General features: G+C 36.5%; 1 protein-coding gene across 15 annotated transcripts in view; it reads right to left on the bottom strand.

Annotated features, from left to right (window-relative positions):
- The window catches only part of LOC121318265 (CUGBP Elav-like family member 2), a 178,185-nt gene that overhangs the window by 10,104 nt on the left and 150,869 nt on the right, over positions 1-17,212 (bottom strand). For 11 of the 15 annotated variants that reach the window (XM_041254750.1, XM_041254755.1, XM_041254745.1 and 8 more), the window contains 3 exons: positions 10,280-10,438; positions 9,639-9,702; positions 1,476-1,613 (listed from right to left, as the gene is read on the bottom strand). In XM_041254750.1, coding sequence (XP_041110684.1) covers positions 1,476-1,613; positions 9,639-9,702; positions 10,280-10,438 — 361 coding nt within the window. The remainder of the gene's footprint in view (positions 1-1,475; positions 1,614-9,638; positions 9,703-10,279; positions 10,439-17,212) is intronic. The other 4 variants (XM_041254756.1, XM_041254757.1, XM_041254759.1 and 1 more) reach the window with 1 other exon arrangement.

Genomic DNA, 17,212 nt, shown 5'->3' with positions numbered 1-17,212 from the left:
GTGGCAGGACATTAGCTGTTTTATAAGATGGCTGTCAACACCGACAAGATCAATAAATTAGATCTGTGAGCTTTTGAATGCATTATAAATATTTGAAAGGAATGCTTCAACACAAGCTACATTGGGAATGTCATTACCAAGAGAGGACTTTCATTTCGGACACATTCGATCTAAAAGCATTACAAGATGATCTAAATTTAAAATATTGTAACAAGAGCAATGATTTAAGAATTATTATTTTTTTTTTTTTTTTTTACCAAACCATACAACAATTCCATCACACAGAAACCCTAAACAATGATATATGTCCCAGCACATCAAAGTACTAATTCCATTCTGATTGATAAATACAAGAAGGGGAGATGGGGGGCTGACAGACAGGACAGTTTTCTTATTTATTTAGGCAGAAAACATTAAATGCCTCGATTGAAGTGAACAGAAAGCAAATACAATCACTGTCAAAATAGAACTGCTTTCTGCATAATCAAAGCAAAGTAGAATATTCTACATAATAAAAATAAACTGATGAAATCATTCAAGTGAATAGCACAGCCCAGTTTCTAAGCAGCAAGCAAGCAAGCAAGCAAGCAATTCCTAAAATTTTGTTTCCCAGCAATCACACCATGGGCAGCAAAATCCAGTTCAATAGCGATTCTATTTAATTAAAAATTTTCTGAGAGTGTTTTTGTCTCCAACATGTCCAACTGGGCAAAGGTACTAACTCACAATTTAACAGATTTCACATTTACCACATTATTTCCATTTGATTTCCTGTACTATTGTTGCCCTCACACAATATTGACTAATAACCCCGTCTGCTGGGAGAGACAGTGTAGGAGTCACTGCGAGTTCATCAAGGCTGCTGCCTGACAGTGTCTGTCTCTAGTTTAACAAGGTCTGTTGATGTTACCGGTGTGGAATATCTCAAGATCACGATTTCCTCCACCAAAGACATAAGAGCTTTCTTACTCATATCACTATAGACAGCCCCAACTCCTGTGCTTTGTCATGCATATGCAAATCTTGTGCAAGCCTCAAACCTGCATCATGCATTGAGCTTTCCCAATGGCACCCAACTCACAACCTTTAGGTTATCAATTATTATTATTTATTTTTTTTAAGCCACCATACCGTTACAGCACCATGCACACGTTTACGGGAGTACTGGAAATTTAGATTGAGTTTTTTATTTTATTGTTATTAACATTATTTACTGGCTGCAGTAGCAAAGCCAAGTCTTGTGAATTGAACAGCTTTAACCAATGAAAGCCACTTTAAAAACCCCAGTAAAAAAGGGCTACAGTATACTTTTTTTTGGTTTGTCATTTGGGAGAAATATGAAGAACCAAGAATCATTTTGTATGACTGTATGATTATTTATTGAAAACAGGAAAAAAAATATGTTCAATTATGATAAATCTTTAAAAAGAAATCATATTTCCCCCAAATTTGTTCCCCTCCGAGCAGGGTATTACCTGGACTTGTGAGTGCTCCAAGGGCACTAGTGGTTGCAGAGAGAGGGTTTGCATTCGAAGTTGCTGCTGAGTTTTGTGCTGCTGCTGCAGCTGCTGCTGCTAAAGTTGCCAGGTTCTGTAACTGCAAAGCATTCATACCTAAAAAAGGAGCCAAAAAGGATTTAATATAAACCGTGTTTTAGTTTGACTCTATCGTCTTGCAGTTTCGTGAAGACCTAGCCTAAGCTAATGTAGGCTCCCGGGAGAAGTCCGGACAGAGGTGCTTGTTTTTGTGGCTTTAGTACATTATTGGAACCGCTCACAACAGGTTCTCATTCAGAAGATTTGAGGATGCGCACGCAGAGAATGACCAAGCCAGGTCCCAGACACAAAACCTTCTGAACTGCATCCTAACCTTTAAATGAAATACAGCTATCATTTTAGAAGCAGACCATTACAGTACGTTTCAAATATTCTTTGTGTTTCTCTACTGAAGTTTTAAAATCTTCTTGTTTTACTCTGTCTCTCTACTGAAGTATTATTATTATTATTATTAAGTAGCTACCACCATCAACATCAATATTTTCACACAAGCATTACCTTGTTCGCACTTCATGCAGAAAGTGCCAAGATATTCCACCATTAAGTGCTGTGTGAACACGAACAATACTTTTTGAAACTGCCAGTTTCAAAAAGGAGTGTTTTACTACCACAGAGCCCACTGTCAATATATTGAGCCATCAGCATTACAAGTGCTTTTTAAAGATTTACATTGTGCATATTTACGTTGTATATCTAGGATTTATGTCACAACTGTGTCCTCACCAATTACCATTCAAGAAAATACCCATTATAGCTCATAATGTAATTATTAACAATAATAAACACACTACCTCAATAAGAACTAGTGATTCTGGCAAAATTATCCCTAGATTAATGAAAAGAGATTAACAATTTATATTATGTATGTTTAAGTATTCCAAATCAATCAAACGTGTATTTGTTACAAGACAAAAAGAAACCTAACAATCCAAATTATTATTACATGTATTCATATTCTCAAAGGAAGAAGAATAAAGGTTAGGCTTCATAGTTAAAAAAACACAAACAAAAAAAAACACCTGTATAAAGAAGAAACAAAATAAAAATTCAAGGAAAAGTAATGTATTGTTAAATGTTCATAATGAATCCTTAATGTGCTCTCTGGTCATAGAGTCATTAGTCATTGGGGTCATTAGTGAAGCAGTCTTAATAGTTCATCATGCATTGTTCGGTTCAGTCACGCATTACGTATACAGGCGCTAGCTTCCAAGTGGCTAAGTACCCATGTACAACGTTCCAGCATCTAGTTGAATAGACGCACATTATGTATTGCGACGATATCAATAGCATGGCTTCAGTTCAGTTACTTGTAAACACACAATATAAGTTTGGTGCTTATTCTGTTGGTGCAATGTTTAAAATGTCTTCTTAACATGGTTGTCCTCTCTGTAGAAGTTAGTTGTGCAGCAACGTCATGCAGTACCTCCATAAAGCCTAAAGGCAAAAGCTTTTGTCATTCTGGAGGGAGCCCATCTTCTCCGGGACAACAATGAAGATTACATCATTGCATCTTCGTTGAAGAACTTCGGAGTTTGATGAGTTGAGAGTGATGAGATGTTTTGAAGCAAAAGCGAATCCACAGAGCGAAATCCTTGTTTTGAGTTCAAATAACACGATGTATTGGCATTATTTTGTACTGTCCCTTGTAAGTTTTGGAAGGAGAGCTTCAAAGAGTTAACACTACGTTTGGCCTGTGCCTTGGTCTAATCACCAAGCTTTTAAGTAGATCTGGTTAAGAATCCTCTGGAATCGGTGTTAACAACCCAATCACCACAGCATGTCACACAGACAACAGTCTGAATTAAATATCTGGGAAATGGTTATATTAAAATGAATTTAACCATGAATTTCCTACACACTAAAAAACACAGGAGCATCTAGTAATGAGCCCCCAATGAGTAAGCCACCCTTAAAAGGACACCACTAGAAATTCCATCCATTTTATTTTTGCAATACACACACACTATATATATATATATATATATATATATATATATATATATAATCTTGATGCATTTAAATGGGATTTCTTTTCCCTTTATTTACACAACATACTCAACACCTTCAAGAGGCAAGAGCATTTTTATTGACAACAATACTTGGTAGAACCACCTTTGGCAGCAATTACAGCTGTGAGTCTTTTGGAGTAAGCCTCTACCAGGTTTGCACATCTGGATTGTGCAACATTCGGCCATTTTTCTTGGCAAAATTGTTCAAGCTCTGTCAAGTTGGATGGGGATTGTTGGTGGACAGCAATCTTCAAGTCTTGCCACAGATTCTCAATTGGGTGTAACATCTTCTGAAAGACATCCGTGACACACACACGCATATATATATATATAATATATATATATATATATATATATATATATATATATGGGATGAAACGATACAGTAAATTTCCATGATATCAACAGGTGAGAGCCCACTCTTTCACGATACACCAATTATCATGACAGTACTGGTTATTTTTCAATTACTTTTTTAACTGAATAAAAAGAAAAAATTAACAAGTTATGTCTTTTTTTCACTGTGGAATATAGACTGTGCTATATCAGATGAAATTGGTCCTTTACCCGAGGTAGCGTGTTTTTCTGGTGGCATAACAGCCTATAACGTGCACATTTTAATGAACGAATTGAAATTATACACTGATAATTGAGGGTGAAACGGAGGAAAGTATAGTGAGGGCGCGGCACTGGGAAAAAAACAAAAAAAACATCTATTCTACTTTCAGCCACATTTAGTGAGTATGTGACTATTGTTTTCTATGATTATCGAATAATTAAAAAATGTTAACGATACGGTTATCACGAATATTCGTAATCACAATATATCGTACTATCGAAAAATATATCACAATATATCGTATTGCTTCATCCCTAATTTTATATATAAAGGATTTTTATATATATATATATATATATATATATATATATATATATATATATATATATATATATATATATATATATATACATACATACACTGAGTGTACAAAACATTAGGAACACCTTTCTTATAATGAGTTGCACCCCCTTTTGCCCTCAGAACAGCCTCAATTCGTTGGGGCATGGACTCTACAAGGTGTCGAAAGCGTTCCACAGGGATGCTGGCCCATGTTGACTCCAATGCTTCCCACAGTTGTGTCAAGTTGGCTGGTAGTGGATCTCTACTCTGAATAACTCGTTCCATCTCATCCAGCAGATGCTCAGTTGGGTTGAGATCTGGTGACTGGGCAGGCCACTGCAGTAAGCTGAATTCACTGTCATATTAGTGGAACCATTCCTGGACAAGCCTAGCCTTGTGAAGTGGGCCATTATCCTGCTGAAAAAATCAGTTAGCAGATGGATACACTGTAAAATACAGTGCACTGTGAAAACATAAATCTAAAAAAAAAAAAAAAAAAAAAAAAAACACCGCCAACACCAACATGTATATGTACAAGGGGACATGCATGCAGGTTTAATTTAATGGTCACCTTAGGTAATTTGATATCTTTTTGTTCATGGCAATTACCATGAATCTGCATATCAATAAGTAGGAACAGATGTCAGTTGTTATGAGTGCTTGCCTGTCAGAGCCTGTTGAAAATTGACAGATGGACGGTAATAAAACACTCACAAATCCCATTATCATATGCACACAATTCTTGCTTTTTGAGTTCGACAAAGAAGTGAAGGGACAATAGCAAGATCTTTCAGTATGTATGGTTCTCTACCAGTGGAGTTCAAATCTGAGCAAGGAGCACAGAGCAGCTGTGAACGGTTCTTAAACATTTGTGAATTTGGTATCCAATCATCTCTTGAACTACTGTAGAGCAGCAAATAATTAAAGAGCTAGTATCATAATCTAGCCTCAACAAATGTTATACAACTTTGTTTTATTTTTAGTAGGGACACTTTTAACGTATCTGCAAGATTCTTCTTACTGTCTGTTTTTTTTCTTATGATGTTTTCACTTCGTCAGCTGCAGCATGAGCTTGCAGGTTGTGTCACTTCGTATTTCATACCAGAAAGAAAGAGGAAATCGAAGTGCCTCTGGAAATAGGACCGATTTGAAAGGATTTATCCCAATACAATTGTGATGGTCATCAGCATTCTGTGATCAGCTGCAACTATCATTGTGCAAATGATTTTTCCAATTGGAAAGAAAACATAATTTTAAATATGTTAACCCTTTGCGGTCCTATGTCGGACCAGGTCCGACATATCAATTTTCCCTTTCCAGTCCGATGTCTGACCCTGTCCGACATCATCAAAAAGACATAAAACACAGGTCTCTAGTAGTTTTTTCTCCGGAAAAAGCTGAGAAAACCTTACAATGGCAGAGTGAGACTGAAAGGAGCCGAATGAAACCGAAAAAAAGGGCGTATCTCATAGCCACATCTACTACAGAGATAACACGGACACAAACAAAGGAGAGAGCTGCTTCTGCATTCAGCACTCAAAGAATATCACAGGCATTTGCAGAGCTTTTTGAGATTTTACACTAATACAATAATGACTTGGATCACATAATTAAGGAGTTTAGTGATAAAACGGGTGATCAGGAGAGGGTTTATCAGTATGCACGCCTATAGAGTTCTGTGAACAATACAGCAAACAAGGGGTAGGGCTTGGCTGGAGATACAGTACTGAGTGTACTTTTGCAATTCAATGCCTTTTAAACCTGTTTTACTCTAAAAAAAAAAAAATATTTTAAACAGCGTGTGTAAAATAAACAGGGCGTGTGAAAATAAATTGGACCTGACGCGCCTGTCAAATGGACTGCAAAGAGTTAAAGTTGTATACTACTGTATTGATCTGTGCTATATTAACATTACAAAATATGAATTGAACAATACTATTACATATAATAAATACAACAACTGGTACGTAACTGATTTGCAGCAAACTAAGAGTCATTTCAATCTTTATGATTGATCACAACAAAGTTCATATTCAAAATAATATGTACAAAAAAAAAAAGAAAAAAAAAAAAAAAAAAAGAGTAAACTAGGTAAGATTTCTTTTGCAGTTATTCTATACTGTGTTTCCCAAACAGTGTATCAAGGTGCAGTCTGTACCAGTGTTAATCATTAGAAGGCACACTAGAGATTTGGAGGTGCACCTAACTGGAAATGAATTATGATGTAACCTCAGGGGTGGAAGCCCCAAGGTAAAAACTGCATCACCAGTATTGTGAGAGATCAGAGCTACAGAGGCATTATTTTTTAATATTTCATAATAATCTGACATAGCACAGAAAAATATCACAGCTGAAGCGGGATGATGGAGAAAGAACAGAAATGCAGAACAACAGCTACAGGTATAGGTAAACAAGGTCTAAAAAAATGTGTGTTCGTGTGTGTGTGTGTGTGTGTGTGTGTGTATATATAAATCTTGCAGCTAATCATGTGAAGGTTAATACTCAAAGAGGTTTTCATTTTACCACAGTATCCATTTGTGATGTTTAGTATAGAATATACATATATTATGAATTGATGTTTATTTCATATTAATTCAGCAGGAAACCATGGAGTCTATTGCAATGGATTAAACAGTGGTGAATCTCTATACAGTCGCCCTATTTTAATACTATTACTGTTTTTTTGACAGGTGTGAATTATTTACACACCCATTAATATTACACCAAATATTGAAATGAGGTCCTCTGAAAATCAGACTGACAGATTCTAGGGCGGCGGAATTAAAATCTGCCACTGTGTATAGCCTTAAATTAGACAGCATTCATTTTTCAAATCCATTTAACACCTACCATCAATTATGCCCTTCTTACCCAACTACTTCTGGAGTGGAAATATGCAGATTCTAATTCTCTCTCAGCTCCTGGCTGGCAGCTTTATCTCATCACAAACCATTTTTCACTGATGAACCTAGTCATCGCCCACAACCCTCAGCTTTTTATAGTAACACCAGCAACAAAATATATCTCGGGGCAAGGATACACATTACATCTGACAGGTGTCAGTATCAGGACACAAGAAGCCCACTAAAGTGAAGCTTCTTTGTGTAGTAATTTCCAAGGAGGATAAAAACAGCAGTCAGCACACATTAAAAACATATACAGTCCTTGAAACATATGCTATATGAAGCCCAAGTACCCACATCTGAAAAGGCCAAGGTTGTCCTGTCACACTGTCTATCTGTGGAAATGACTCCCAGACTCCTGGATCCATCACTCAAGAACTCTTCTTTTCTTTCTGATGAACAAGGACTAGAATTCAACCAGTCTTGGCTCCACTGGGAAAATACAGAATGTTTTTATAGATGTGTCACCTGGAAATGCCTTATTTGATGTATAAGGCCTGTGTATTATCTCCTTTTTAAAAATATAATACTTGAATTATAATATTTTATTACCACTGGGCACTGCTATTGTCTGTAGTATATTTAAAATGAGAAATGACTACATCTTCTGCCTTAATTGATTTTCCTCTCAGTTCTAAGCCCTGGGATTCTTTCCTCTTTTCAGTTCATCTTTGCATCCGTAATGAGCATCTGTGGTCTGTTGTGATCTTCTATCCTCAGTGTGTACAACCCAGAAACTTAAACGGAAGGTCACACAGCAAGACTGACCTTATGATAATATTCACACATCATCTGCTACAAAACACAGTTTGTGATGTTAAATGTACAACTATCTGCCTATTAGCCTTTGATTCTTGATACCAACGATTTCTTCATTAAACAAACAAACAAAAAAAAAAAAATCTAAATCACATAAATCTGCTATCTGTGGCCTATGAATCACAGGACCGCAGAAGTAATTCTGCTTGATTAGGCCTCTGCAATGTTTAGGGTTCCTATTAAAAACAGGTCACTGCTTCTTTTCTGTCACCCTTAATTATTATAGAATGAGCTTTATTTAAAACTGCAGTTAGGAAATCAAATGTCTCAATGCCGCTGGAGTCTGGAGACACACTGTTTAGACAGTAGACAACCATCAGGATTACAAACTGTAAAATTCATTGAAATCTGTCAGATGCTATGTTACCTTATTGTAGCCTAAATTATATGTACACGTCCACACATACAATATACAAAAAAAAAAAATTAACCATGTATGTATGTATACACATACATACACACATCACAGTAAATGTACATTCGTTTATGTGAATACAGTATATATTCATTAGGTAGACCTCAGGAGATCTCTTCATTTCATTTATGTCTGCTTGCTAGTTAAGTAATCCTCAAGCACTTATCAGGATAAAAAAAAAAGGAGTTCAGCTTCTAGCAGTGCAACAGTAGAAATGTCACCACCTTAAAATCTGTCCGTAAAAATAGTAAAGGTGTATTTTAATATACTGTATGTCGACGTGCCATAAGAGCATGTTACAATTTAAAATGTGTTTTAAGTTCTATTGACAATGGGCTTTATATTTCCTATTTCAACAAGTCACGTAAAACCACTTTTAAAGGCTTACGAGAAAGCACCATACTAAGCAAACAGAATACATGTTCTTTGATGCCGTCAGTAGATCAAACGTACCTATTTTTTTTCTTGTTTACCGCCCGAAAAATATTTGTCTTCATGCCCACCACTAGATGACCACCCAAAAAGGGAGGGAGAGAGGAAGCAAGAGAGCAAGGCTCGCTTATATATCCAAATTAGCATTCCTGTACGCAAAATAAACTACTACTGTGCATGTAATGAGGACATGTTTGAAGCTATGGAGATTGTAGAGCTTCATTTCAATTCTATGACATTACATTGCCACTCTGAACAGCTGGGTGAGGGTTTAATGTCTTTTGTTGGTTATAGTCAGGAGTGGTTTAGTAATAAACTTGGTGGCATTATCACTGGACTACAATTCTGAAGGTTGAAGGATCTGGGAAATACATTCCCTGCTTCAATACAATACGGTTTTGAATGGGTAATGTGTTACCCCTGTGCATACCTAAACCACAGAAAGAAGCACCTCTAACACATTGTGTCCTGTGAGCCTGGTGGGTAAGGAAGCACTCTCCGTGTTACAGGTTCGACTTGTTCCCTAAAGCCATTTACTATGCTTCTGCCAAGGCTGTAAGTCGATAAAATAGTCATTTTTTAAGGTTGGTAAATCTCACTCACCTGCCATTTGTTGAATGCCGCCAAAGGCTCCCAGGTTATTAGAAGAGGTGGCTTGCTGGAGGAGCTGAAAGTGAAAGGGAACACATTTGTATCAAAATGGCACATTTTCCTATCGCAACACCCACACTTTTTGTTTTTTTTATGCATATTTTTATGCCACAGGGATCCTTATAAAGCTTGTATTGTCAAACTAAGAATCCCTCAGGGCAGTGCTGCAAATGCATATTCATGTCTAAGCCCTGTTCAAACTGCATACACAGGAAAACCTCAATACAATTGATGCACTGAAACAATTAATTAATTTACAACTTTAACAACCAGGTGTTAAATCTACTTAAACCAACACGCTGTGACTAATTAAAAACTCTCCATAGTTTAGTGATGCAATATTCCAACTCCGTCAATCAAGGCTGTTTTTTTTCCCCCCACTGCTTACTGGAGTTTTTTTTTTTTTTTTTTGCTTTTAGTTTTTTATTTAGAAACTGTTCAGTAACCAAAAGACACCCAAATTCCAGCTATCAGCCTAACCAATTACACTCCAATCTCTCTTTAGAAAGAGCAAAGAAAGGTTTCATGAACAGCAATTCAATTAAAATCAAAAAACATGTGCCGAACCACTCAGCTGTCAGTAGACTACTCACTGCCAAGTACTGTGGTGTAAGTCCTCCAAGTCCAGTGAGGTTCCCCCAGGTGGCAGTATTGAGCTGTTGCATCTGTTGTGCCAGCTGCTGCTGCAAGCGTCTCTGTTCCTTATCCTTCTGAGTGTCAGCAAACTTCACCACAATTGGAGAAGAGCAACCCTGTCAGAGAATTGTGTTAAATAGTTAGTGGGGGGGGGGTTTCTAATACTGAAAAACAGTAGTGGTTCATTCGCTGATTCTCTAGCAGTTAAAACACAAACTAAAAGCAGCATGCAATTCATAATGTTAAATACTTGACACAAAGAGATAGATTTTTCCCCTGCTTCCCTTCTCATAAAGCATCCATGCCAACATCTAAACCTTACAATGCACAAAGCTAACTGCATACTTTCACACCTCCATCAGCAACAGCAGGGAATCAGAGGGGGGGGGGGGGTTGCACATTTGTCATGTGAAGGCAGTGTAAGCAGATTGTACTAAAAGCAGCAAATGACGTAAATGCTGGCTATAAGAAGAATGCGTGGAATCATAGAACAAATGAGTACTGTGTGAGAAGGAGCCTTTTCATGCAAAACACTTCCTTCTGGAGCTTGGCTGTTTCAGATAAACATATTTTGCTTCACTTTAGGACAATAAATGTGGAATTCTGAAGTAAACCATGAGACATGTAAAATGTGTAAACTTTTCCCAAGCCAAGGCAAAAATAATGCAACACATGCCGTTTAACCTACATATTCTTAATGAGACACGTTTTCTTTCATGTTGTATTTCTAGGTCAGGGGTTCTCAAAACTGTGAGGCATGCCTGGACCTGCCACCTTGCTTGTTTTGTGGAAGATGCAGCTCTCTGCCGCTGCAAAGTACAGGCTTTTAGTTTAGAACAATTCGGATAGGACAATATGTCACCAGCTGGGCTGAATCTCTGCTTTAACCCCACTGTGGAAGATTTAATGCCGCAACAGAAACATAAGCGGCAACTCTCTAAAAACTCACTACAAAGATAACTAGTACATTCCAAATAACTACCTGAAACAAACACCACTCACAGAAACAGCCGCATTCCCGTAAACCAAAACAGTGATAAAGTCCTCTTCACTTTTGTCTAAACGCTTTGTGAACGTCATTTAGTTTCTTTTGTATTACTTAAGTTTTTAAAACATCTGAAGTTACAGATGTACGATACGTTCACGTTACGGAAATAACAATTCAATGTCACAGATCATCAGAAAACAATAAAACGTAACATTTAAAATGTTGTAATACATTTAAAAAATAGTATGTTCTATGCTTACGACTTCCTTAAGTACCTCCTTCATCATGTGTACCGTACATTTCTCTCCTCTCTACCAAAGTGTAATTCTTTTTTTCTTACCCAAGGGAAGCCCACTATCACAAAGTTTGAGGACCCTTGAACTAGATGGATATTTAATGTCTGATTTGGGGGTTGCTCCAACAACTGAGTTACTCACCCCCATTTTTCACTGTAGGTACATTATTTATTAATCAGGGTGCAGCAAATCATGTAAATACTGCAAGTGCATGAACATGTTGGCATTTCCACTAAAGTAGGATTTAGGCCATGAAAGAGTCAGAAAGCAACATTACATAAAACATGAAAGCAGAGCAACACAAGATGCTGCTTGGCAAGTTCAAGTACAATGCTGTGGGAATGCATAATAGATGAGAATGAACTGTGCAATGCAGTTTGAGATTTTTGTTTTCTTCTTTCCAGTTTGTGGTCTATGAAAAAATAAAGACCTCTTTTGTTTATTAAGTGCAGAATTTGGGCACTTCAAGAGTATATCAGGAAGCTGTCATTGATTCAATTTAACGATTACAATCATGAAGTGTTTGGGTTATTGCCCTTAATGATTGCGGGATTTCGGTTGCCACAAGCCGCTGCAGCAACTCGTGATACAGTGGTCCACAAGTTCAAGCTACAGTTGCTGTCTGGGGGAAAATAAGGCTAAATAAATCAATCAGTCACCTGCTATCATGTACTTTCACAATACACACAGTCTATCAATTAACACTTTGCAGTCTATGCAAACAACAAAGCTTTAGAATGTTCTTCCTTTATTTAGGGGCTCTTCCTAATAAAAAAATAACCATACCCTGAATCTTACAATAAATGTGTATTCTGAAGTGTTTGCATGTTTTGTAAATAGGGGTCATTTTAGAAATAAGGGTTCAAATGCAGATGGCTTTATAGTCCCTATATACTATTCTTAAGAACAAGGTGCACACAATGTCCATGAATTAATAGTTAATCCTACAACATTAAAGTACACAGTAAATAAAATGTGTGTATATCAAAGTTATTCCCCTATTACGGTAATATTATCATCTGTAAGGATAGTGACTGTTATTAGACATAAAATGGAGCAAGTAAATGCATTAATGTATTATTGTACATAAAAGTCCAGTGGTTCTCAAACTTTTTTTTTGTTCCCGAACCACCTGAATATCAGACCACACAATAAACAGTATACAGTGGCTCAAAAGTATTCACCCCCCTTGGACTTTTCCATATTTTATTTTGTTACAACATGGAATCAAAATGGATTTAATTAGGAATTTTTGCCACTGATCAACACAAAAAAAAGTCCATACTGTCAAAGTGAAAAATAATCTACAAATTGTTCTAAATTAATTACAAATATAAAACAGAAAATAATTGATTGCATAAGTATTCACCCCCTTAGCTATGACACACCTAAATAAGTTCTGGTGCAACCAATTGTCTTTAGAAGAAGTCACATAATTAGTTGAATGTCCACCTGTGTGCAATTAAGGTGTTTCATATGATTTCAGGTTAAATGCACCTGTCTCTGGGAGGTCCCACAGTTGGTTAGTCCATTTCCTAACAAAAACTACATCATGAAGACGATGGAACATTCAAAGCAAATCTGGAAAAAGGTTCTTCAAAAGCACCAATCAGGGGTAGGATAGAAGAACATTTCCAAAGCATTGAATATCCCCCAGAGCATAGTAAAGTCAATTATTAAGAAATGGAGAGAATATGGCACAACTGTGAATCTGCATAGAACAGGCCATCCTCAAAAACTGAGTACGCGGGCAAGACGGGCACTAGTCAGGGAGGTCACCAAGAGGCCTATGGCAACTCAAAAGGAGTTACAGTCTTCCGCGGCTGAGCTGGGAGACACTGTGCATACAGCAACAATAGCCCGGGTGCTTCCCAAAACTGGCCTTTATGGGAGAGTGGCAAAAAGAAAGCCATTGTTGAAAAAAACTCGCATCAAATCTCGGCTAGAGTTTGCCAGAAGTTTGTGGGAGACTCTGAGACCAAGTGGAAGAAGATGTTATGGTCTGATGAGACCAAATGAGAGTCTGATAAAGAGTTTTTTGGCCTCAACGCTAAGCGGTATGTTTGGCGCAAGCCTAACACCGCACATCATCCTGAGAATACCATCCCTACCATGAAGCATGGTGGTGGCAGCATCATGCTATGGGGATGCTTCTCTGCGTCAGGGCCTGGAAAGCTTGTGAAGATAGAGGGCAAAACGGATGCAGCAAAGTACAGAGAAATCCTGGAGGAAAACCTGTTGAAGTCTGCAAAAGACCTGGGACTTGGGAGAAGATTCATCTTCCAGCAGGACAATGACCCCAAACATACAGCCAAAGCCACTGGAGTGGCTTAAAAACAAAAAGGTCAATATCCTGGAGTGGCCCAGTCAAAGCCTGGACCTCAATCCAATTGAGAATATGTGGAAGGAGCTTGAGCAATTTTGCAAAGAAGAATGGGCAAACATTGCAGTGTCCAGATGTGCAAAGCTGGTAGAGACTTATCCAAAATAGACTCATGGCTGCAATTGCTGCCAAAGGTGCCTCTACCAAATACTGACTCAAGGGGGTGAATACTTACGCAATCAATTATTTTCTGTTTTGTATTTGTAATTAATTTAGAACAATTTTTAGATTTTATTTTTCACTTTGACATTATGGACTTTTTTTTGTGGTGATCAGTGGCAAAAACTCCTAATTAAATCAATTTTGATTCCATGTTGTAACACAATAAAATGTGGAAAAGTCCAAGGGGGGTGAATACTTTTGAAAGCCACCGTAGCTTACTGAAAAATAAGCACACTTAATTTTAGTGTGATGGGTGGGCGTGTCTCTGTCAGCAAAGTTACTTTAACACTGGAGTTTTAAAGAACGGTTCTAGTTTAATTTTCATGACAAATTTACCAAAAGGAAAAAAAAACAAAAAAACAGATTATATGCTTCAATGAGTAATTCAGCCGCTCAAGGGTACTGAATTGTGTTGTGTTATCCTCCGTGCTGTTCTGAATTGCTCCATGAACAGTACTGACATAAACCGCAAAGACAGCCTGTTAGTGCAAGCACTTAATAATGCCAATGTATTTTTGTAATACGTGGATAGTGAACTTTGTCTTTGCCTCCTTTTCTGTATATTTTCATGATCAACAAAAATAAATGATGGGCATTTTTAAATGTCAGCTCTGTTTATGATGCAAATTGTATATAATTTTTTTTTTGTTTATTTTTTAAAGATGTATGCATTTTCTTCCTGCTACTATATCTGAGTTTTTAAGGTCTCTAATTTTGGGTTTGCAATGGGATCTATAAACTATGCAACTGCTTCATTTCCGTAATTATGTAACCTTTCCACGGACCACCTGAAGAGAGCCAGCAGACCACAGATTGAAAACCACTGCTCTAGTCTAAGTGCCTGGAGTTCACTATTTCTCATCAAAGCCACGTTTACCCCTTTCACCCATATAGTTCAACCTATTATGTCTCGGACTGACTGAATATTACCTGTCTGGCAGGTGACTTCATAAATACATCAACGTTCATATCAGAGGATAACAAGAAAATAAGCACTTTTTATATTTATTTATTTAAAGGGTTTTTATTCAATCCGTATATATGTCATTTTATGGTTAAGTGAATAAAAACACTAATCTGTTCAATGAGTCAGTCTGTACTGGTTCTCCCTACTCCCCAGCACTAGCCTTGTGTATTTCATTACTTCATCACACATCCCTCAAGATTGAAAATTATGCAAAAAAAACCCCAAACAAACAAGTAGAATCTAAGAAATATGCTGTTGTGGCAAATAATTTTAATAACAATGAATTGTGGTTTTGTGCCTATGCCAACTGCTGAAATGGATCCCAAATTGGAAACAGAAAAATACAGTTAAGACTATATTTTGTAACTATTATGTATGCATGTATGTATGTCGTTGCAAATATAACAATAGCAATGTAAAAGTATTGTATTTGTTATTTAATTCTTGTTTGCTGATGTATAATTTGGAAACACTGTCATAAGATAAACATAAATTACTAAAGAAAACTAATGTTTTACTCCTTAATACTTCTGCTATTTTGTACGTGTTAAGTTTTGCACTTATAGAAATACTGGTAGTTTTTCATTTAAACCTTTCTTTGAAAAAACAATAGTACCGTATTATCTTTCTTTTTGAGGATGATTATCTGATGACCGATTGCACTTGCAGTACCAAATGAACAAGCCATATATTTAGGGGTCTTTAAACTTCCCCCTCCTTGTTCTCTTTTTATCTTGAACCATCAGAACCCACTGCTAGCAACACCTGAACTTGGATCATACTGAAAATAATATTTTTAACCCAATCAATGTTAAGTTAGCCACAGTTGTAACATCTGCATTTAAATGTATCAAAAGGCAATTTAAACTACAATCATAAAACCCAAACATGGGTCATGTATTTGGAAGGTTTTATGCAAGGTTGTATCATACTTATTTCATTATTCAAATGCTACTATTCTTGGTTAGACCATGTTGACAGTAAATAGTACAATATAGTTTACGTGCAACTGACACACTACCTTCTGTTTTATGTTTAAGGCACATAGCATGATAATGAGGGAGAAATACTCCTCTCTCATTTGTCTCTCAAAGTCCCCACCCCCACCGCTACCAAGTGAGGTCTTCTACTTTCTTCAGTTTACCAGGAAGGCCCAGTAGAAAATGATAATTTTCATATGCGGCCTGATGCATAATGCAAGCAACTCAGTCAAACAAAAAAAAAAAAAAAAAAAAAAAAAAACTAATTTTAAACAAAACACCCCAATTTAAAGAAAGAAAGAAAGATAGACAGACAACATGAATTGGCCCAGTTTCATTCCAGAGAGCCTACCAAAATTAATGCATTATTTAAGCAAATAAATCTCTGTATTTTTTGAGATTCAAATTGTCTAATGTCAGGCACCCATTTAAGACGGCCCTCATTATCTGTCATTATTTCATGACATGAGGACTCCCGAGGCGTATTGCATTTTTTTTTTTTTTTTTTTTAATTTAGGGAGACTGAAAAAAAAAGACTGCTCTGAAAGAAAAAAAACGTGCAATATATTAGAATGATACACATTTACTGGGAAAGACAATTACTTTGCAGCTAATGCTGTTAGTAAAAAGCAAACAATGAAATGACAAATACAAGCTACATTTGGCTGATATTTTCAAGGAAATGTTCACTGTCACGTGTACTACAGAACTCAGTTTTTAGGTGTATATAAATAATGACGATTTATTACTGTTTGTAAAGGCATTAGCATTGTAAGTCGTTATCTGAGGAAGAAACGACTGCCTATTTTCTAATGTTTCTATAGAGCGACACTCAACTATCAGGCAAATAATCCATCTGTGAAATCTGAATGTGTTCATTTTGATTTACATAAATTAGAAGAGCAAAAAGTAAGGAATTGAAGATTATTTTATAATTATTTTAATTGTTTGTGAGAAAGAAACTACAGAATATAATACCACAGTTCATAAATCTAACATTATATTAATATACATGTTTAACAGTTCTGCAAGGCAGAATACATTTTTCAAGGGACGTACTGCTGTAAATTGAATTGTAAACTTTAGAAATGTACAGCAATGTACTGTACAGGTG

This window comes from Polyodon spathula, chromosome 7, assembly GCF_017654505.1.
Source record: "Polyodon spathula isolate WHYD16114869_AA chromosome 7, ASM1765450v1, whole genome shotgun sequence".
NCBI lineage: Eukaryota > Metazoa > Chordata > Actinopteri > Acipenseriformes > Polyodontidae > Polyodon > Polyodon spathula.
This window is presented reverse-complemented; position numbering and strand designations above follow the sequence as displayed.